Genomic DNA, 17,851 nt, shown 5'->3' on the forward strand with positions numbered 1-17,851 from the left:
AGCGTGCAGGCTGTACCCACTCAGGGACAGTCAGAGTGGGACTGGACAGGCCTGAACACATTCCCAAGCCACACCAGATTCTCAGAGCAAACACTGCTGAGCGTTTAAAGAATTGAAGGGATGGTCATGAGAACAGTCACTCCTCAGAGAACTGAGGTATTGGTTAATAAGGAGGTAAACAGGGTAAGAAAAGAATCAAATAGAAATTCTGGAGTTGAAAAGTGCATGACAAAATTCACTAGAAGGGTCAATAGTAGATTTCAGTTGGGAGAAGAAAAACATTAGTGAACTTGAAGATAGATCAACAAAGATTATGAACTTGAAAAACAGGAGCTCCCATTGTGCCTCAGAGAATTAAGAACACAGCATAGTCTCCACAAGGATGCAAATTTGCTCCCTGGCCTTGCTCAGTGGGTTAAGGATCTGGTATGGCCACAAGGGGCAGCGTAGGTCGCAGATGCAGCTTGGACCTGGTGCTGTGGCTGTGGTGTAGGCCAGCAGCTGCAGCTCCCCATTCGACCCCTAGCCTGGGAACCTCCATATGCTGAGGGTGAGGGCCTAAAAAGAAAAAAAAAAAGAAAAGAAATTGAAAAACAGAGAATGAAGGGAAATAGAGACACTGTGGAATATCGCTAAACATACCAACATATGCATGATGGAGTACCAGGGGAGGAGACAGAAAAGGGACAGAAAAATATTTTAAGGATTAATGGCTGGAAACTTCCCCCAATTCAACAAAAAACATTTGTCTAAAAATGCACAGCCAAGAAGCATGATAAACTCAAAGAAAGAAAAATGCGAAGAGACCCACATCCAGACACATCACATTCAAAATGTTGAAAGGCAAAGATAAAAGGAAAAATTCTGAAAGAGGTGAGCTGAGGTCTGAGCTGTCACGCCCACCTCAAGTCTGACCACACACAAAAGACCTCTACCTCTACCCCTAACTACACAGCCCTGTCGCTGGAATCAATGCACTACACTGTGTTCCTGACAGGCTCAAAAATAAAATCATTCTATAATAAATCCTTTTCATTAAGCCAGACTTTTTACCTTAAATTCTTTTTTTTTTTTTTTTGGTTTTTTGGTTTTTAGGGCCCCAAAATATATGGAAGTTCCCAGGCTAGGGGTTGAGTTGGAGCTGCAGCTGCCAGCCTACACCACAGTCATGCAGGATCCAAACCACGTCTGCAGCCTACACCACAGCTCACAGCAACGCCAGATCCTTAACCGAGTGAGGACAGGGATCGAACCTGTGTCCTCTTGGATCCTAGTCAGGTTCATTACTGCTGAGCCATTATGGGAAATCCCAAGACCTCTTATTAAATTCTTGAAATAAAACACATACATAAAAGGGTGTAAGGCAGATGTTAGCAGGTGAAACTAAACTATAGAGATAGAAACCAGACTTGTGGTTACCCTCTGAATGGGAAGGGCATGAGGGAACTTTCTGGGTGCTGGAAACACTATGTTGTTGGCAAACTATGGCTCATGTGCTAAATCCTTCCCTCTGCCTGTTTTCCTAAAAAGAGTTACACTGGAACACAGTGATGTCCATTCATTTACACACTGCATGGCCCACAAAACCTAAAATTTTTACTATCTGGCCCTTTACCGAAAGTGTCAGCCTTGTTCCATATCTTGATCTGGGTAGTGGTTTTATATATATAAACACACACACACATACATATATGTATGTAGATTCACTGAACTGAAATGGACTGAACTGAAATGGGTAGTGGTTTTATATATATAAACACATATATGTATATATATATATATATACACATACATATATGTATGTAGATTCACTGAACTGAAATGGACTTTTTATGATATATCAATAAAAATTAAAAAACTTAAAATATGTTGTGTTATCACCTTTTAGTTTCCTGTACGGAATGGTCCTTTTTTTTTTTTGCTTTTTAGGGCCACACTCACGGCATATGTAGGTTACAAGGCTAGTGACTGAATTGGAGCTACAGCCCAGATCTGAGCCACATCTGTGGCCTATACCACAGCCCACAGCAACACTGGATCCTTAACCCACTGAGTGAGGCCAGGGATCGAACCTGAAACCTCATGGTTCCTAGTCGGGGTTGTTTCCACTGCACCATAACAGGAACTCCCTGAATGGTCCTTTTACAGCATCTTTTCTGTCAACACAGCCAGCCAGCGATATTCCACCTGGTTATTCTAACACATGAACACTGGGGGGCAGTCTCTCTCCCCATCCTAGTGACGGGGTTTTGGCTGTGGCGCTGTGTGTGAGCCAGCATGCTGTGCTTCAGTTCTCCCACCTCATCCCTTCTTCCTCTGCCTTTCCCGTTCTTTCCTCTGACCTATCTCTTCTTTACTCTCCTCCCCACCTCAGCAGAGCAGGCTTACTCCTTTTTAAATTTTTTTTTTAAATTATGGTTGATTTGCAATGTTGTGCCAATTTCCCCTCTACAGCAAAGTGACACGGTCATACATACAGATACCATCTTTTTTCTCATATTATGTTCCATCATGTTCTATCACAAGTGATTGGATATAGTTCCCTGAGCTAAGAGCAGGCTTACTTCTAATTGGTTTACCCAGTCAGGTTACCCCCTGAGGTCATAGCTATTAGGGTTCCTATCTTGAGAGTGTGGGGCCTTGGAAAGCATGGCTCAGTTTCCACAGCATCAAGCCACAGGGCCTCCTTTTCTAGGTTCCTAGGTTCTCAGGTTTTTGCCTGCCAGCTTCCCAAGTGCTTCTAAGATTTTTTTTTTTCTTTTTTTGGTAAATATTTTATCCAGCAGAACTGTTCCTTACATTTCAGAAGTCAGAACAAACTTTCTTCTCTAATGTTTAGCAAAAGAAAACCTGTCAACATTGCATTAGTTAATCCCTATCTTTGTGACACATTCTACACTGGAAACTTGAACGGATTTTATCTATTTCAGTACCTTCAACTTTGATTTTAACGCATAACTACCTAATATAGTAAATTATGTATTAGAATTATGTAAGTTTTATTATTTAGGATGTTGGAAATTTTAAATAAACTCATCTACATTCAACCCAAACTATGAAAATCCAGTGAAGTAACTGAAAGCAACATCCTGCACAGACCTGGGACAGCCCTCACTCTGGTCCCTCGTGGTTCTGAGCCAGCTGCCTGGGCTGGTCTTACCTGGCAGCAAGTGGCAGTGGGCAACCAGCAGTCGCAGGTCTGGGGGTCAGTGCTGGCTGTTGCTGCAGTTTCTCCAGCAGGCTTTTCCCATGGTTGCAGCAGGGGCCATGAGCAAGCTTATTAGAAGCACTTTTTTTTTTTTTTTTTTTCCTAAGGGCTGAACCCATGGCATATCAAAGTTCCCTGGCTAGGGGTCAAATCAGAGCTACACCCACAATGCAGGATCCAAGCTGCATATGCCACCTACACCACAGCTCACAGCAATGCCAGCTCCTTAACCCACTGAGCGAGGCCAGGGATTGAACCCTAATCCTCATGGATACTAATCGGTTTTTTTTCCACTGCACAACAGGAACTCCCAGAAGCACTCCCTTTGATCAAAGCAAATTACCAGACCAGCCCACATCCAGCAGTGGGATCCAGACTCCACCTTTGATGGGAGGGGCAAAGAAGACCATGCAGGCCTTTAAAACCATGACACACAGGATGCTCATCCTGAAAGCTTTCTAGAACCTGATCCCCTTGAAGAGACATCTCTTCCAAGAGGCCCCTCCTAACCACTGCCCTGCCCCCTTCCAGTCCCTCCCTATTTCACGACTTAGTCTGATTTCCTTCCTGAGTGGGGGCTTAGTGACTCCCAACTCTCATTATCTTTTCTGCCACAATAAGGGAGACAAGCAAGTTCAGCTCAGAGCACCACTTCAGTCAGCAAAAAGCACTTTAGTAATAATGTCTAAAGGGAAATACAATTGTTTTTACTCTTCAATCCAGATAGAAAAGGGAAAGACTTTTTTTTTTTTTTGTCTTTTTAGGGCTGCACCCAAGGCATATGGAGGTTCCCAGGCTAGGGCTTGAATCAGAGCTACAGCTGCCGGCTTACACCACAGCCACAGCAATGCAGGATCCAAGCCACATCTTTGACCTACACCACAGCTCAGGGTAACGCTGGATCCTTAACCCACTGAGTGAGGCCAGGGATCAAACTGGCAACCTCTTGGTTCCTCATCAGATTTGTTTCCACTGAGCCACAACGGGAAAGTTTGAGGTAAAGACACTTGAGGCTTTCCCAAGTTAATCTGGAGCTTCAGTCACTAATAGTAAGATTCTAGTACAAATTAACATTTTCAAGATCACTCCAATCTGCAACAATTCCACAGCCACACCTTTGGTCAGCTGCCTTACACAGGGTAATAAGGGTCAGGGGACAGGATCCCTCAAAGCACAGTGGCAGCTGGTGAGCCAGCCTGCAGAGTTGGGGCTGCCCACAGGGGCCTGAGACCTGGCTGGTGTTGCCACCAGGCCAGATCCCAGGGACAGAAAATTGTACCATAGGAGTTCCCCTTGTGGCGCAGCAGAAACAAGTCTGACTAGTATCCATGAGGACGCAGGTTCGATCCGGCCCCGCTCAGTGGGTTAAGGATCCAGTGTTGCCGTGAGCTGTGGTGTAGGTCACAGACTTGGCTCAGATCCCACATTGCTGTAGCTGTGGTACAGGCTGGCAGCTGTAGTTCTGATTGGACCCCTAACCTGGGAACCTCCATACGCTGCAGGTGCAGCCCTGAAAAGAAAAAAAAAAAGAAAAAAAAGAATACTATAAAGAATAAATGACACTTTTCAATATAGTTTCATCAAATAAAAATAGATCAAATCACTACAGAGTGTTTTTCCATTTTATTTTTTTATGAATGACAGACCTAGTCAATAATTTTATTTGTTTTATTTAAATAAGCATAAGGCTACTTAAAAGACTTACATACAAAAATGTACCTTACAAGGTTAAACTTTCTGTGCTGAATTACAAAACCTGCACAAGCATTTAATAAAAGCACACACTTACAACATCTTGACCATTTTGGAGCCTCTCAAGATTACTGAGGTTCCACAGTAGTAAACAGAGGAAGCTCTTACATACATATGATTTAATCTACTGGCAGTTTTACTTAATGTAAGTTTTTAACAGGTCGTTGCTACTGAATGAGTCTCTAGAGGCATCTCTCAAAACTTAAGTCAACCAAAACACTATTTCAAATAATAATTACAATTCTGAAGAATTTTAATACTCGCAGAAATATTACAGCCTCACAGCAGTCATTGAACCAACCTTGCCACATGCCTGGTCGCTGCCCAGGTGAGTAAAGCTACTCAGTGAACCCCACGGCCCGGTGCTGCAGGGGCCCAAGGCATGTGTGGTCCTCACGTGGGGAACGGCCTGCCTACCTGCAGCCCCGGTGTCTGCAGAGGCCTGGAGCTGGGGACCTACAGAGCCGATGAGGGAGAAGGGGAGCAGACAAAGTCAAACAACAGAAAGGAGAGCAAGAAAAAGGAAGGCAGGGACCAGAGTGAGAGGGAGAGGATATTGAGGCCACCGGCCAGGGGCAGGAGGTCAACAGGCGCCTGCACCCAGGAGCCACCTGACTCGCAGGCCCTTCACTCGTTGACCCAGGAAGGCATCCACGCGACCAGCTCAGCCGGCGTCAGTGAGCGAGGAGCAGGCCGGGTGTGCCATTTGGGTTATGGCCTTGGATGCTCTGAAGCCCACACACGGAACAGACCCCCTGTCCCTATTGTCCTGCAGCCTCTTGTGCGGGGCTGGAGCCATGCCAAGAAGGCATCGTGCTCCGGTGTTGGGGTACGTGACACACAGCACGAGGTTTAGGCTTCTCTACTGTTCCAACTCAAAATAGCTCCATAATATGCTGCTATATGAGCACTGGTTCTGAATGTTCATAATAGAAACTTCAATTTGAAGCAACAATGTTACACAGTTCAGCTGTTATTACCAACCTACTCTGTAAGTTAAATATACAAATTAAAAATTAATTTTATTGAGTAACTAAAAATAAGTTTCCACTGACTTAAAACCGTCAAATGGCTCTCTCTTAGCTAAGAGAGAAATGCAGATGGAAGCAGAAGAGACAACTGAATATAAAATATAATTTGTCATTCTACCCTAGAATCTCTACTTGTAAAATCTCCCTTAACACAGTTATGTAGAAGATTATGGTTGTCTTTCAACAATATGCAGACATCAGCCCTGCAGATAACCATATAGTTAACAATTTAACATTCACAACACACACAACACTTAGTGTCTCTCAATTTCATCTTATGTGTGTGGGCTTATAGTCTGGATAAAGGCAAAGGCTAAAAGCTGCAGGGTTAAAGTTTTAGTCCAGTATTTACCTGCAAGGCTGAGTTAGTTTTCTGTAAGGCTATTCAATAGCTGAACTCAAATGCTTGTTTTAACAAATAAAAAAAGGAATAAACTGCTCTGAAAGGTGAACCCCAACTGAAGATCAACCACACACAAGGCAGGAGTATACAGCACCCTGGGCCTTGGCTAGAAAGATAGCAGGGAGCGGGTACCAGAGCCCATGACATGAGGGCCACACGCCTCCCCACCGACTTCTCTGACAAGAGGGAAAAGACGTCAGCTAATACCACGGGAACCATGGTGGTGCCCGAAGTGGGCCAGGGACCTGACTTGGGACCCCTCTTCTGCCAACCACACGTCAGGCTGAGTCGCCATCCAGCCAGGCTTCCTGGATTCCGGTTCTGGAATTCCAGCCCTCTCCTGAAAACCTTCCACCCGTGGGAACCCCTTCCGCCCATGGGAACCCCTCCAACATGATTATTCACCTGAAGATTTTAAAGGTTAAGACTCAGACCCCAGGAGCTGGGAGTGAGGAGGAGCATGGTTGCCTCGAGACGGGGCCTCCCAGGGGGTCAGGGGGAAGGGGGGCCTCCTCTCCATGAGTCAGTTCCCAGCACAGGGGAAGGAGCCCCAGCAAGCACTGACTGCCCTGCTGATATCATGGAAAGAAGCAGCGTGAGCACTGAAACGGCAGCAAGTTTATCTGGAATTTCTGGTTGGTTTACTGGCAGCACTACCAACATGCTTCCCACGGAGAACCTTGGGGATGAGCTTGGCAGGATTGACTAAAATACTGTGATGAACAGCTATATTCTTTTGCAACTCCAGAAAAGAAAAAATTGCGAACTTCTAAAATAAATATTTTAGAGCTTTAAAAAACCTCCAATCTCCCCAAAAACCAACACAGACTAATGAGAATAATTCCTAAAATTCACCGACTGCGTTATATCAGACTTGCGGCTAACTGACTAGGATCAGTATAAATGATATATATGAAACCATTCGTTTAAAAAGAAATTCTTTCCTAATCAGGGCATGAAAGGTAAGGTTTTTGCTTGTTCGATTTTTAAAGGAAGGAGAAGGGGGGGAGGGAAAGGAAAGGACTTTATTTTTTGGAACCTAATTTAAACCTCTTAAGAAAATTCCACAATAATCAGGATCTCTGTAAATACTCTCAATACATGTGAATTTCTTTGAAAAACTACCATTACAGTAATATTTACATTTCTGGAAACCTTCCTTCATGGCCATGTAACATGCTGTATCTTCCTCTTCGCTTCTGGGGGCTTCAGGTTATTCTGAAAAGACATGAGCAGAAACCAGCTTACACTTGCAGAAACAGCAAATACCAGAACTACCAGGGTGACGCCAAAGCCTGCGAGGAGAGCGCTGCTGCCACCTGGTGGGGACACACGCAGGCCCTGAGGGAGAAGGCCAGCTGGGCGCCCCCTTTACCAGCTATGGTTCTCAGGGTCGTCCAGTAGACCCCGCATGCTTACAAACATGGCTAAGCCTGGGCTTCATCCCAGAACCACCGAAGCAGCATCCACGGGAGGTGGCTGGGATGAGCTCTGACCTCTGTCTGGGCTTTTTGGAAGGCCTCCAGGTGAACTAAGGTACATTTGGAGTACAGAACTACAGATCACTCCAGACCCACTTTTTTTCTGCCAAGCCCATCTCCCACCAACCTCACCACCTAATATCTTAACACAGATTTAAAAGGGAAAAGCACACCTCTGAAGGCGGGTATTTTACTATATCCCTCTCACCTGCCACCCTCCTCTTTCCCACAGCAGTGACGGAAATAAGGATGGAGGCAGTGCGCTGCCATAGGCAGTGTGCATGCTGGGGTCAAATAGACCTGAATTCAAACTGCAGACTGGCCACGTACTAACTCTGGAACCCTGGGCAGTTTATTTAAATTATCTATGCTTGGAGAGTTCCCTTGTGGTGCAGTGGTTTAAAGATCCAGCATTGTCACTGCTGTGGCGCAGGTTCGATCCCTGGCCTGGAAACTTTCACATGTTGCAGGTGTGGCCCAAAGAAACAAAAAACCAAAAACCAAGCCTCTTCTTCCTCATCTGTGAAATGGGAAGAACTACTGCACCTACTTCACGGGGTTGCTGGAAGGAGTTAACAAACAAATGAACTAATATAGGAACTTTTGGGCTGGTCAATACGCAGCAGCTTTCTCTTTCCAGGGTCTGCTATTTCAGAGGCTTAATCCCTCTGACACACAACATGAAGACAACAAAGACAAAGTATCCTACAGGAATGCCTCAGACTGAATGTGCGTCCCCTCCGAATCCCCCATGTGACAGTATCTGGAGGCGGGGCCTTGGGGGGCCATTAGGTCCTGAGGGTGGGGCCCTCACCAAGGGGGTCAGGGAACACCTGCCCCTCCCTCGCTATGAGGACACAGTGAAATGCAGCTGAGCTGGACACAGGAAGGGGGCCCTCACCAGATACTGAATTTGCCATCCTGACTTTGGACTTGTAGTCTCCAGAACTACAGGAAATAAATATTTACTGTTTGAGCCATCCAGTCAGTGGCATTTTGTGGTTGCATCAGCCTGAATGAACTAAGACAATAAATAAAAACATATGAACTGCTGGATGTTTAAAAGTGGAGTCACTTTTCTGAGAAGCCTAGGCCAAGGTCAGCATGCAGACGGGTAGGTACAGCACAGCACAGGGGGGCAGAGCTCCCGACCTCCTCCATCCTTCTAAAGATGGAAACACGAGAGGAGCAGGGGAGGCAGGTGGCAAATCCCAAGATTCTGGTGTGATTCTAAGGTCAGTGCAAACAGACTGACTTAGGATCAGGCTCTAAAACGCTCCTTAAGGAATGTGTGACCCTGGACGACTTGGTTAACATCCGAGCCCTGCCAACAAAGGAGTTATTTCCCCCTTTCAGCTCCAAGATGGCAAAAGAATCTAAATGAGGAACAGCTAGGAAAAGTCCTCAGGAACGCTCTCTTTACACACTTTAAACAGAAATAAATGGAGTGCACTTTAAAAAACATTAGCCTATTGTGGATTCCAAGGCTCAAACACATGAGAAATGAGAAGTGCAAACAGGACAGGTCCCTGGAAGCTTCCAGAACAGCAGGTGACACAGCAGACCCACCTCTGCCATAGTTTCCTTCCCATCGCAGGTTGGCCCAGAGACCAGGACACTCACCGCAGCCTCAGCTTCCTCCTTAGGGGCAGCTCGCTTTAACTTCACGGGAGCAGCTGCAACAGGCGACAAAGGTGGCGACTTCACGGGGCCCGGAGGGCTTTTCCTATGCAGTAAGTCATGGTTCTGGTTAGTGTCATTAGTACTGGGTTCCATTTTATTGTTCGTAGGCAAATTGGAAGACAAACTTAGGGGTGAAACACCTGAAGAGGAATTTGATAATTTCCGAAAGGCATTGCTGGTGACGCTCGCCTGAGGCGGGGGCTTGAGTCGGTCGTTATCTCCGTTCTCGGTCTTTTTCACTTTTATGCTTGTACTTGTTGAACTTCCATCAAACACAATGAGGGGTCTTTTCCGTAGCCCGTCTACACTGCTGCTCCTGAAATCGGAGAGATGGCTTCGTGAACGATACCACCTAGATGGCCAACCAGGGCCTGGGAATGAATCCATGTAAGGAGGACAACTGGAAATGAGGTTTTCTATGTGCTCCCTCAACAAAATAACTTTCAGGTGCCTTTTTTTTTTTTTTTTTTTTTTGGCATGGTTCCCAGGCTAGGGGTTGAATCAGAGCTGCAGCTGCCGGCCTACACCACAGCCACAGCAACTCGGGATCCGAGCCACATCTGTGACATACACCACAGCTCACGGCAACACCGGATCCCTAACCCAGTGAACCCTTGTCCTCATGGACACTAGTTGTGTTCACCAACCACTGAGCCACGATGGGAACTCCCAACCTTCAGGTGCTTTTAAGTTGAAAACATTGACTGACAAAAATTTAAAGTTCCCTTTCATGTATATAAGATACTGTTATTTTCAAAGCATCAATCCACAAACTAACCCTAAAACTTCAAACAGGATCTCCTAGTAACTGAAATTTTTTTTTTTTCTTTTGTCTTTTTAGGGCTGCACCCATGTCATATGGAGCTTCCCAAGCTAGAGGTCGAATTGGAGCTGCAGCTGCCGGCCAACACCACAGCCACGGCCATGTGGGATCTGAACTGCGTCTGTGACCTACGTCACAGCTCATGGCAATGCCAGATCCTTAACCCACTGATCGAGGCCAAGGATCAAATCTGAAACCTCATGGTTACTACTCAGGTTCATTAATCACTGAGCCACGACGGGAACTCCAGAAAAAAATTTTTAATTTTTAAAAATCACCATCCTAACAGGGTTACCTTGCCCATGTATCAATAATTACTTAGAAAGGATAAGAGACTATAAAACTATCAGGAGTTCCCGTTGTGACACAGCAGAAACAAATCCGACTAGGAACCATGAGGTTGAGGGTTTGCTCCCTGGCCTCGCTCAGTGAGTTAAGGATCTGGCATTGCTGTGAGCTGTGGTATAGGTCACAAACGTGGCTTGGATCTGATGTGGCTCTGGCTGTGGCATAGGTTGGCAGCTGTAGCTCCGACTGGACCCCTAGTCTGGGAACCTCTGTATGCCATGGGTGTGGCCCTAAAAAAGCAAAAAAAATAAAGAAATAAAAAATAAAACTGTACCAAACTACCATCATGGCAGTCCACAAACAATGATAGGAGGCTCTTTTCCATTCACTGGAGGTCTTTTAAAGCCAAGGCATTTTCTAAACTTTTTCTTATATTTGTATAATTTTGAGTTTTAAACTTAGCAAATCTTCATATTTAGTTTCTGAAAACTTATTTTCCATTCTTAAGCCGCAAGATAAGTAAAAAAAAGCATTCATATATTCATTAATTATACCTCAAGTGAAACAACAGGTTTGTTTATGGGAAAAAAAACCCTTCACCTAAACATGTTGAAAGAATGTGAGAAAAGAAAAAAAAAAACTAAAAAAAAAAAAAAAGAATTTGAGGAGTTCCTGAATTTCAGCTGTAACAAACCAGACTAGGATCCATGAGAACACCGGCTCCATCTCTGGCCTCTCACGGTAGATTAAGGATCTGGCGCTGCCGTGAGCTGTGGTGTAGGTCGCAGACGAGGCTCGGATCCCGCGTTGCTGTGGCTGTGGTGTAGGCCAGCAGCTGTAGCTTTGATTGGACCCCTAGTCTGGGAACCTCCATGTGCTGTGGGTGTGGCTGTAAAAAAAAAACAGCTTGAGCAGCTGGTTATGAGTAGCTTATAAGAAATTGGGAGCTTGTAAGAAATGCAGAATCTGGGGCTTGAGTCTGAACTGATTCAGAATTTGCATTTCAGCCAGAACCTAGGTGACTGGCCAAACTCACCAAATCTTAGGTTGCCAATGAGCATTACTTGGTAGAAGATGAAAAATAAGCCCACTGCACACCCACTGCCACTGCAGCAGGGAGGCAGAGCGGCTGAGGGCAGGACTCAGCAGCTCGGGAGGGCTCAGCCTAAGACTCAGGAGCACAGGAAGGTACGGGAAGCAGAGTTCTAGAGCTGGTCCTGGCACTGTGTGACCTGGGGTACATCACAGCTCCTTCAGATACAGTCATAAGCAAGTCAACAAGGCCTGATGAGCCCTAGATCCCTCCAGCTTGGAGGCTCTGATTCAGGAGTCCAAGTATGATTTTTACAACAGAGTCAGAGATCCTTTCCAAAATGACAAAGAGGGACTCAAAGGGACTGTCATAGGAAGGAAGACGTAACAGCACTGGGTGCTTTGCTTAGGATGATGTGCCTGAACGTACAGATCAAGAAGGGAATACTTTCATTAATTAATAAGAGTCGCCAAAGATAAATTAAAGGTATCTACAGCACAATCCACAGATTCATCAAGGCCAGTGCTAAAACACAGCCTGTAGCAATAGGTAACCAGAGGCTAAAATGATGCTGCATCCAAAGTGAACAGGTACCAGTATGAACCTCTTAAAACATACATCAGACGGTGTCCTTGCTCTGCTCAAAATCCCTAATGGCTTCTCATCTCAGAGCAAGGCCAAGGTTCCTACAGTGACCGACAGTCTCCCACACTCTCCCTCTTCCACATCCTCCCACCTGCCACCCCCCAAAGCCCTGAAAGCCTCTGCGCTGTTCTGGGCACATTATGGGGACACAGCCCTGGCCAGGCTCTCATGTTCTGCCTGGAATGCTAGCTTTCTACAGGTTCCTTTACTGAAATGTCATTTCTCACCTAGGTTTATCCTGGCCACTCTGTTTTATTTTTCTCCTTAGCATTTATCCCAGTGTAGCACACTGTATATTTTACTTTGCTTTTTAATTATGTTTCTCCCACCTAAAATACAAGCAAGGAATTCTGTCAGATTTATTCATGCTACAGCCCAGAGCCTGGTGCTCAATGAACAGTTGTTGAGTAAATACTTTGTACCTAAGTTTACCTGGGGAAAAAAAGAAAAGCAAAACTGTTCAGTCATCTAAGACAAGACGATAACCAGAACAACTGAAAAGTACCTTTTTGTCTCATTTCTTATCTCGTGCTGTTCTCTTTTCTTTTCCATCATTTTCCCCCATCTATTCTTTGGCAAATCTCTCTGAGGCAGTGGTATTGCGTGCTGAACATAAAGATCAGTAAGACTGTCTTTGTTTATTCTCAGGTCATTTTCAACAGCTATGTTCTTCTGTGGAAAAGGAAACAAAAGTAATTTCAAAACAAGGTTCTCCATTTCCATAACTCATCAACTATCTACCTAACAGGGTACAACATGACTGTTTAAATAACAAGTGTAGGAGTTCCCGTCGTGGCTCAGTGGTTAAAGAATCCAACTAGGAACCATGAGGCTGTGGGTTCGATCCCTGGCCTTGCTCAGTGGGTTAAGGATCTGGCATTGCCCTGAGCTGTGGTTGCAGACGCGGCTCAGATCCTGCGTTGCTGTGGCTCTGGTGTAGGCCAGCGGCTACAGCTCCGATTTGACCCCTAGCCTGGGAATCTCCATATGCCGCAGGAGCAGCCCAAGAAATGGCAAAAAGACAAAAAAAATAAAATAACAAGTGTAACACCATCCTCAAGATCAGCCAAGTGCCTGTGATCCCAAAGGAGACTGCAAGAAGCAGTATTACAAAGAGCCTAAGCTCCTCAAATACTCCATTCAGCCTCATCTCTAAGACAATAGTTGTATGTGACAAGGACTGCTGTCCACACTGCACAGCCCACACACCAGGCGTGAAGACCATTCCAACAGCATCATCCTAATCCATGAAGAGAACTGGAAATGAAGGACTTGTGGAGATGAGAGCAAAGAAAGCAAACATGGTAACAGTGACTGCATCCTGTCAAAAAGACATCCAGAGTGTTACCATCATGATCACATCAGCAGGCTGGAGGTCTCACCCTGTATGTTATTCCCCACATTGCCCTGATGGTGCGTCTTAAATGGAAGTTCACTACCCAGACCTCACGTGGCCTTGCAGATGGAATCTGCAGTCTCCTTACTGATGGCAGCCCTGACAACAGTGCATATCAGAGCAAGCAGCTCCTGGTGTTTGCACCGGGCCTTTCAGGTGGCTCCCAGTCACTGCCCCACCACCCATCTCTGCATCAGCTCATTCTCCCCCATTTTCCCATTTGTTCTCACCATGATGGAAAACACGGCACAAGGCACAGGAGCAGTTAGGGATAGGGTCTGGATTTAGGAAGGAAATGAGGGTGGAAAAGAGATCATGGGCTCAAAAGCAGTTCAGAAATGTTTGGAAACATTTCTATTTGGTAGAACTAACAAAATAAATCCAATCTATGTCCTCTAACAAATGCATCCCCAGTCCTTGTTCTTCAAAATTTAAAAGCACAACCTTGGAGTTTTCACTGTGGCACCAACGGTGGTGTCTCTGCAATGCCAGGACCCAGGTTCCAACCCCGGCCAGATACAGTGAGTTAAATGACCCATAACTGTGGCTCAGATCTGATCCCCGGCTAGGGAACTCCATATGCCAAATGACAGCCAAAGAAGAAAAGAAAAAAATAAAAGCACAAACTTTACTTCCTTTGTCCCTTACACTGGACTATTCTTCATCATCAGTTTTCACTCTGGACTCGCTCAGAGGAATGGGACTTGGACAATCCACAGGCACCTTAGTTTGGGAAGCACTGCTCCAGGACAGTACTTCTCAAACTGTGGTCTTTGGACCACCAGCAAGAACTTCTTAAAAATGACAATTTTCAGGCCACAGCCCCAAACTGAATCCCAAACTCTGGGGATGGTGCCCAGCAGTCTGTGTTTTCACAAGACCTGGGGTGATTGTGATTCTACCTAAAAACTTTTGAGAACCACAGGTGGGAAAGGTAACTGACATCCCTAAAATGACCTACTGGGGGACGGTGGTAGGTTGAGGAAATCAGAGAGTACTAAGCCGAGAAACTCAAAGAAAACATGCTACTTAAAACCTCCAAAAGGCTTTCGGTTATTCTCTACCACTTTAAACAAAACTCATCACTTCTTTTGGTCTTATTTTTCAGCTGCTGTCACAGGTCATATCAGCTGAAAAACAGCAAAAGCTGCATGAGAGCCAGGAGCCCCAGATTTTCCTGGCTGCACCATCTACCGAGAGTGTGACCCCCAAAGAAGTGACTTCATCTCTCGAGGACCCAGTTTCTTCATCTCTGAACGTGGGGAAAGTGGACAAAGGGCGATTTCTCCGATGCCTTCCAGCCCTGGCGGCCCGGGACCGCCACCCTTCCTTCCCACTCTTCTAAGACCTTCCCCGGCTCCTCTCTTCGCAGGCCTTGCTTACACCCAGGCCGCGGGGGTTCGCCTGGACCCCTCTTCGGACTCATCAGCGACCAAAAAGGGAATTTTAACTCCCCGGAGTTCCCGACGTTCTGAGGACGCCTCTTCCCCGACAGGGGCGCCGGGCGGAGAGCCACACTACCCAGCAGCGGGTGTGTCCGGCGCCGCCGAGGATGCCTCGGAGCGAGCTCAAGTCCCAGCGCCCTCTCGAGCAGGCCCGCCCTCCCCGGCGCGCGCCGCACCTGCTCCAGGGTGAGGAGAAGGAACTCCTGGGACAGCAGCTCCGGGTGCAGCAGCAGCTCGGAATCCGTGCAGCTGCGGCCGCCCACATCCCCCGCCATCGTCGTCGCCAGGAGACCCCGGCCGGCTACCCACAAGGCCCCCAGCTAGCGTCTCAGAAATGACGCGTAAGGGACGGGGCCTCGCGTATGTCGTCACTAGGGTGCGCCGCGCGGGACGCTCGCCTCTCCGGCTCGGCTGGGATGCTGGGCGGGTTCTCGCCAGGGGATAATCCTAGGGCGAGAGGAGTGAAAGGGCCGTTTGTAGTGGAAACGATTGGCGTTTCAAGTCTGCGCGAAGAGAGAAACAGGCGAAGTTCACAGAGCGGGCCACGATTGGTCGGTCCTGGTCGCGCCTCCTATGACGTCATGGGAAGAGGCCAATGAGAGTCCGAGGGTGGCCTCGCGGGAAAGCGACTAGGGAGGACGATGAGTGTTACAGTCAATTCAGCAGTAGGTACCTCTGGAAGCTCTTTGGTGTTCTTTTTTTTGAGCGTTGTACCTTTTGTTTCCTAGTTCAAAACGCCTCGCATGTAGTAGGCACTCAAATGTTTGTTCCCGAAATAATACTCGGAATGAACCCGCCTCTGAAAATAACGGCCGCCCGAGAAGCGCATCTTTGTTGAGCTCCCACCTCTATGAAATGGAAATGAATACCCCAACTAGGTGTCGTGAGGTTGGAGCCAAAGTAGGGTAAGCCCCTCCCCTGTCGCCTCTGTCTGGACATCTCTTGTAGCTTCTTGACTGTCACCAGGGCAGAGAAGTGGCAGGATGGTGGTGATGGTGGGTGTTTTCCCTCTCAGTTCTCTATCCTTGTCTAATTTCCTCAAGCCCCCACCCCCACCTCAGCTAAGTACATCATTTTAGAGTCTAAAAATGAGGTTTTTGATGTAGTCTTTATTCCTGTCCGTTTCAGGACAATCACCTAACCTGAAGCCCGAAGCTCTTCTTCATCAGCAAAAACGTTTTACAGCAGGTAAGACCTGTGCTTCCCCAACCCCCGCCCCCTCTTCCAGTTTAACAGTACTTCCCTGCTTAAAACGAAATCTATTAAGATAATTAGTGCCTCTGGAGTTCCCTTCATGGCTGGCGGTTAACGAACCTGACTAGGTCGTGGACGAGGCTGGGATCTGGCGTTGCTGTGGCTGTGGTGTAGGCTGGCAGCTGTAGTTCCAATTTGACCCCTAGCCTGGGAACTTCCATATGCCACAGGTGCATCCCTACAAAAACAAAAAACAAAACAAAAACAAAAACAAAACAAAACCCCATGATAATTGGTGCCTCCGAGTGTCCCCTGGGCAGAAGAAAAACATCAAGAGTCAGAGAGGAGGAAGTAGAATAAGGTTTTAATGTGGCTGTGCACCCCAGGGGCAGGAGAGATGGTAACACCTGCTCTCACTACAGAGCCTTGGAGATTGGAGTCTGAGAGTATATGGGGACTGCTGTGTTTCGATCAAAGTTTCTGATGTGGGAAGTAGAGCAGGGGAGAATTTGCCTCTAACAAGTTCTCAGGCAATGTTTCAAATGGTCCAGGCAGAAGGGCCACCTCACAGAGATTCCTGCCACATCCAAGTAAGGAGGCTGTGACATCCGCACCCTCAAGCCAGATAGTCACCCTGACTGGAGGGGCCAGGCCTGTCAGCCCCGAAACCAAGACTGAAAACCAGACACCACGTGGACAAAGAGCATCTCAGAACCCCTGTGGGGACCAGTGATGTGAGGACCTGCCATCTCCCATTTCTCCTTGTCCTGGCACCTCAGAAATCCCCTAACCAGACACAGCCCTGAAGAAGGGGGCCGGCCTCGCTGTCAAGGTCATTGTCACTGCAGCTGAGTGGGGGCTTAAAGTGGAAATAAAGCTCTGGTACAGAGCTTTGTGTTGTTACACATTTGAATTTGTAGACCAAAGATTTATTTCTGGTAAAGTATTATCTGTGAGTATTATGTAGTAACCATACGTGCTTAAGTTTTAGTGTAAGAATTTTCCTTTTATTCAAAGATCATGATATTCTCACTAACATTTTTATTTGGTGCCAATAGTTGCCAAGAACGAAGCTGAGGGAAACCAACAAGCACTGTCCTGCCTGGCTGGCATCATCACCTCACTGGGTTAGAAGTTCCTCCAGGACAGATCTGTATGTTTCTTTTGACTCTCCCACCTCATCCTGAGCACGCACCGTGTCTGCACTTGAAGGTCTCGATAAATGTGTTGAATGAATGAATCATGAAAAGAATGTATACTGAGAACTTGGGGTATTGATTCTTCTTGTTGGCTATATAATGTTTAAGATATTTATGTTTCAGATATTTTATCAGATGTGCCAACTGTATGTCTGAGCACAAATAAAATTAAAATGCTTCATAGTGCATATAGCAACTGAAAAAATAGGTCACATTTTGCACTTATGTTTCTAGCTACTTAGAACCACAGTTCTGAGTTTCGGATAATTA

The 17,851-nt window shown here is 46.4% G+C and overlaps 2 protein-coding genes across 10 annotated transcripts in view; one reads left to right on the top strand and one right to left on the bottom strand.

The window, feature by feature from the left end:
* Positions 1 to 4,816: 4,816 nt before the first annotated feature.
* On the bottom strand, positions 4,817 to 15,510 carry C3H2orf49 (chromosome 3 C2orf49 homolog). Of its 6 annotated transcripts, none has more exons than XR_014841288.1 (5): positions 15,365 to 15,510; positions 12,853 to 13,019; positions 9,699 to 9,874; positions 9,499 to 9,601; positions 4,817 to 7,612 (listed from the first exon to the last, which is right to left on the bottom strand). XR_014841288.1 is itself a non-coding variant. In XM_021087119.2 (4 exons), exons 1-4 carry the CDS (start codon positions 15,461 to 15,463, stop codon positions 7,556 to 7,558), a joined length of 699 nt encoding a protein of 232 aa, XP_020942778.1. In that variant the 5' UTR covers positions 15,464 to 15,510; the 3' UTR covers positions 4,817 to 7,555. The 6 variants fall into 6 exon arrangements, 4 of the variants coding, with proteins under 4 accessions (XP_020942778.1, XP_020942777.1, XP_084874636.1 ...); XR_014841289.1 differs by having other exon boundaries at positions 9,445 to 9,601; XM_021087119.2 differs by having other exon boundaries at positions 9,499 to 9,874.
* Positions 15,511 to 15,844: 334 nt separating this feature from the next.
* TGFBRAP1 (transforming growth factor beta receptor associated protein 1) overlaps positions 15,845 to 17,851 on the top strand; it is a 56,295-nt gene continuing 54,288 nt past the window's right edge. For 2 of the 4 annotated variants that reach the window (XR_014841230.1, XM_085018477.1), the window contains exons 1-3: positions 15,845 to 16,093; positions 16,317 to 16,376; positions 17,441 to 17,535. The gene's annotated coding sequence lies outside the window, so the exon portion shown is untranslated. Of the gene's footprint in view, positions 16,094 to 16,316; positions 16,377 to 16,933; positions 17,321 to 17,440; positions 17,536 to 17,851 lie in introns of all 4 variants that reach the window. The other 2 variants (XM_085018479.1, XM_085018478.1) reach the window with 2 other exon arrangements.

This window comes from Sus scrofa, chromosome 3 (genome assembly GCF_054392235.1).
Source record: "Sus scrofa isolate SSC_HxYL_T2T_F1_AM1 chromosome 3, Sscrofa_HxYL_maternal_Yorkshire_Landrace_v2.0, whole genome shotgun sequence".
Taxonomy (NCBI): Eukaryota; Metazoa; Chordata; class Mammalia; order Artiodactyla; family Suidae; genus Sus; species Sus scrofa.

Excerpts from the sequence above, each read along its gene's own strand:
- C3H2orf49 (XM_021087118.2), bottom strand. The coding sequence starts at position 15,463 with ATGGCGGGGGATGTGGGCGGCCGCAGCTGCACGGATTCCGAGCTGCTG. Across the intron at positions 9,875-12,852 it reads ATAAGAAATGAGACAAAAAG|GAGCAGCAGTGTAGACGGGC; the intron begins GTACTTTTCAGT and ends CTCCGATTTCAG. Across the intron at positions 7,613-9,444 it reads GGAAGGAAACTATGGCAGAG|AATAACCTGAAGCCCCCAGA; the intron begins GTGGGTCTGCTG and ends ATGTCTTTTCAG.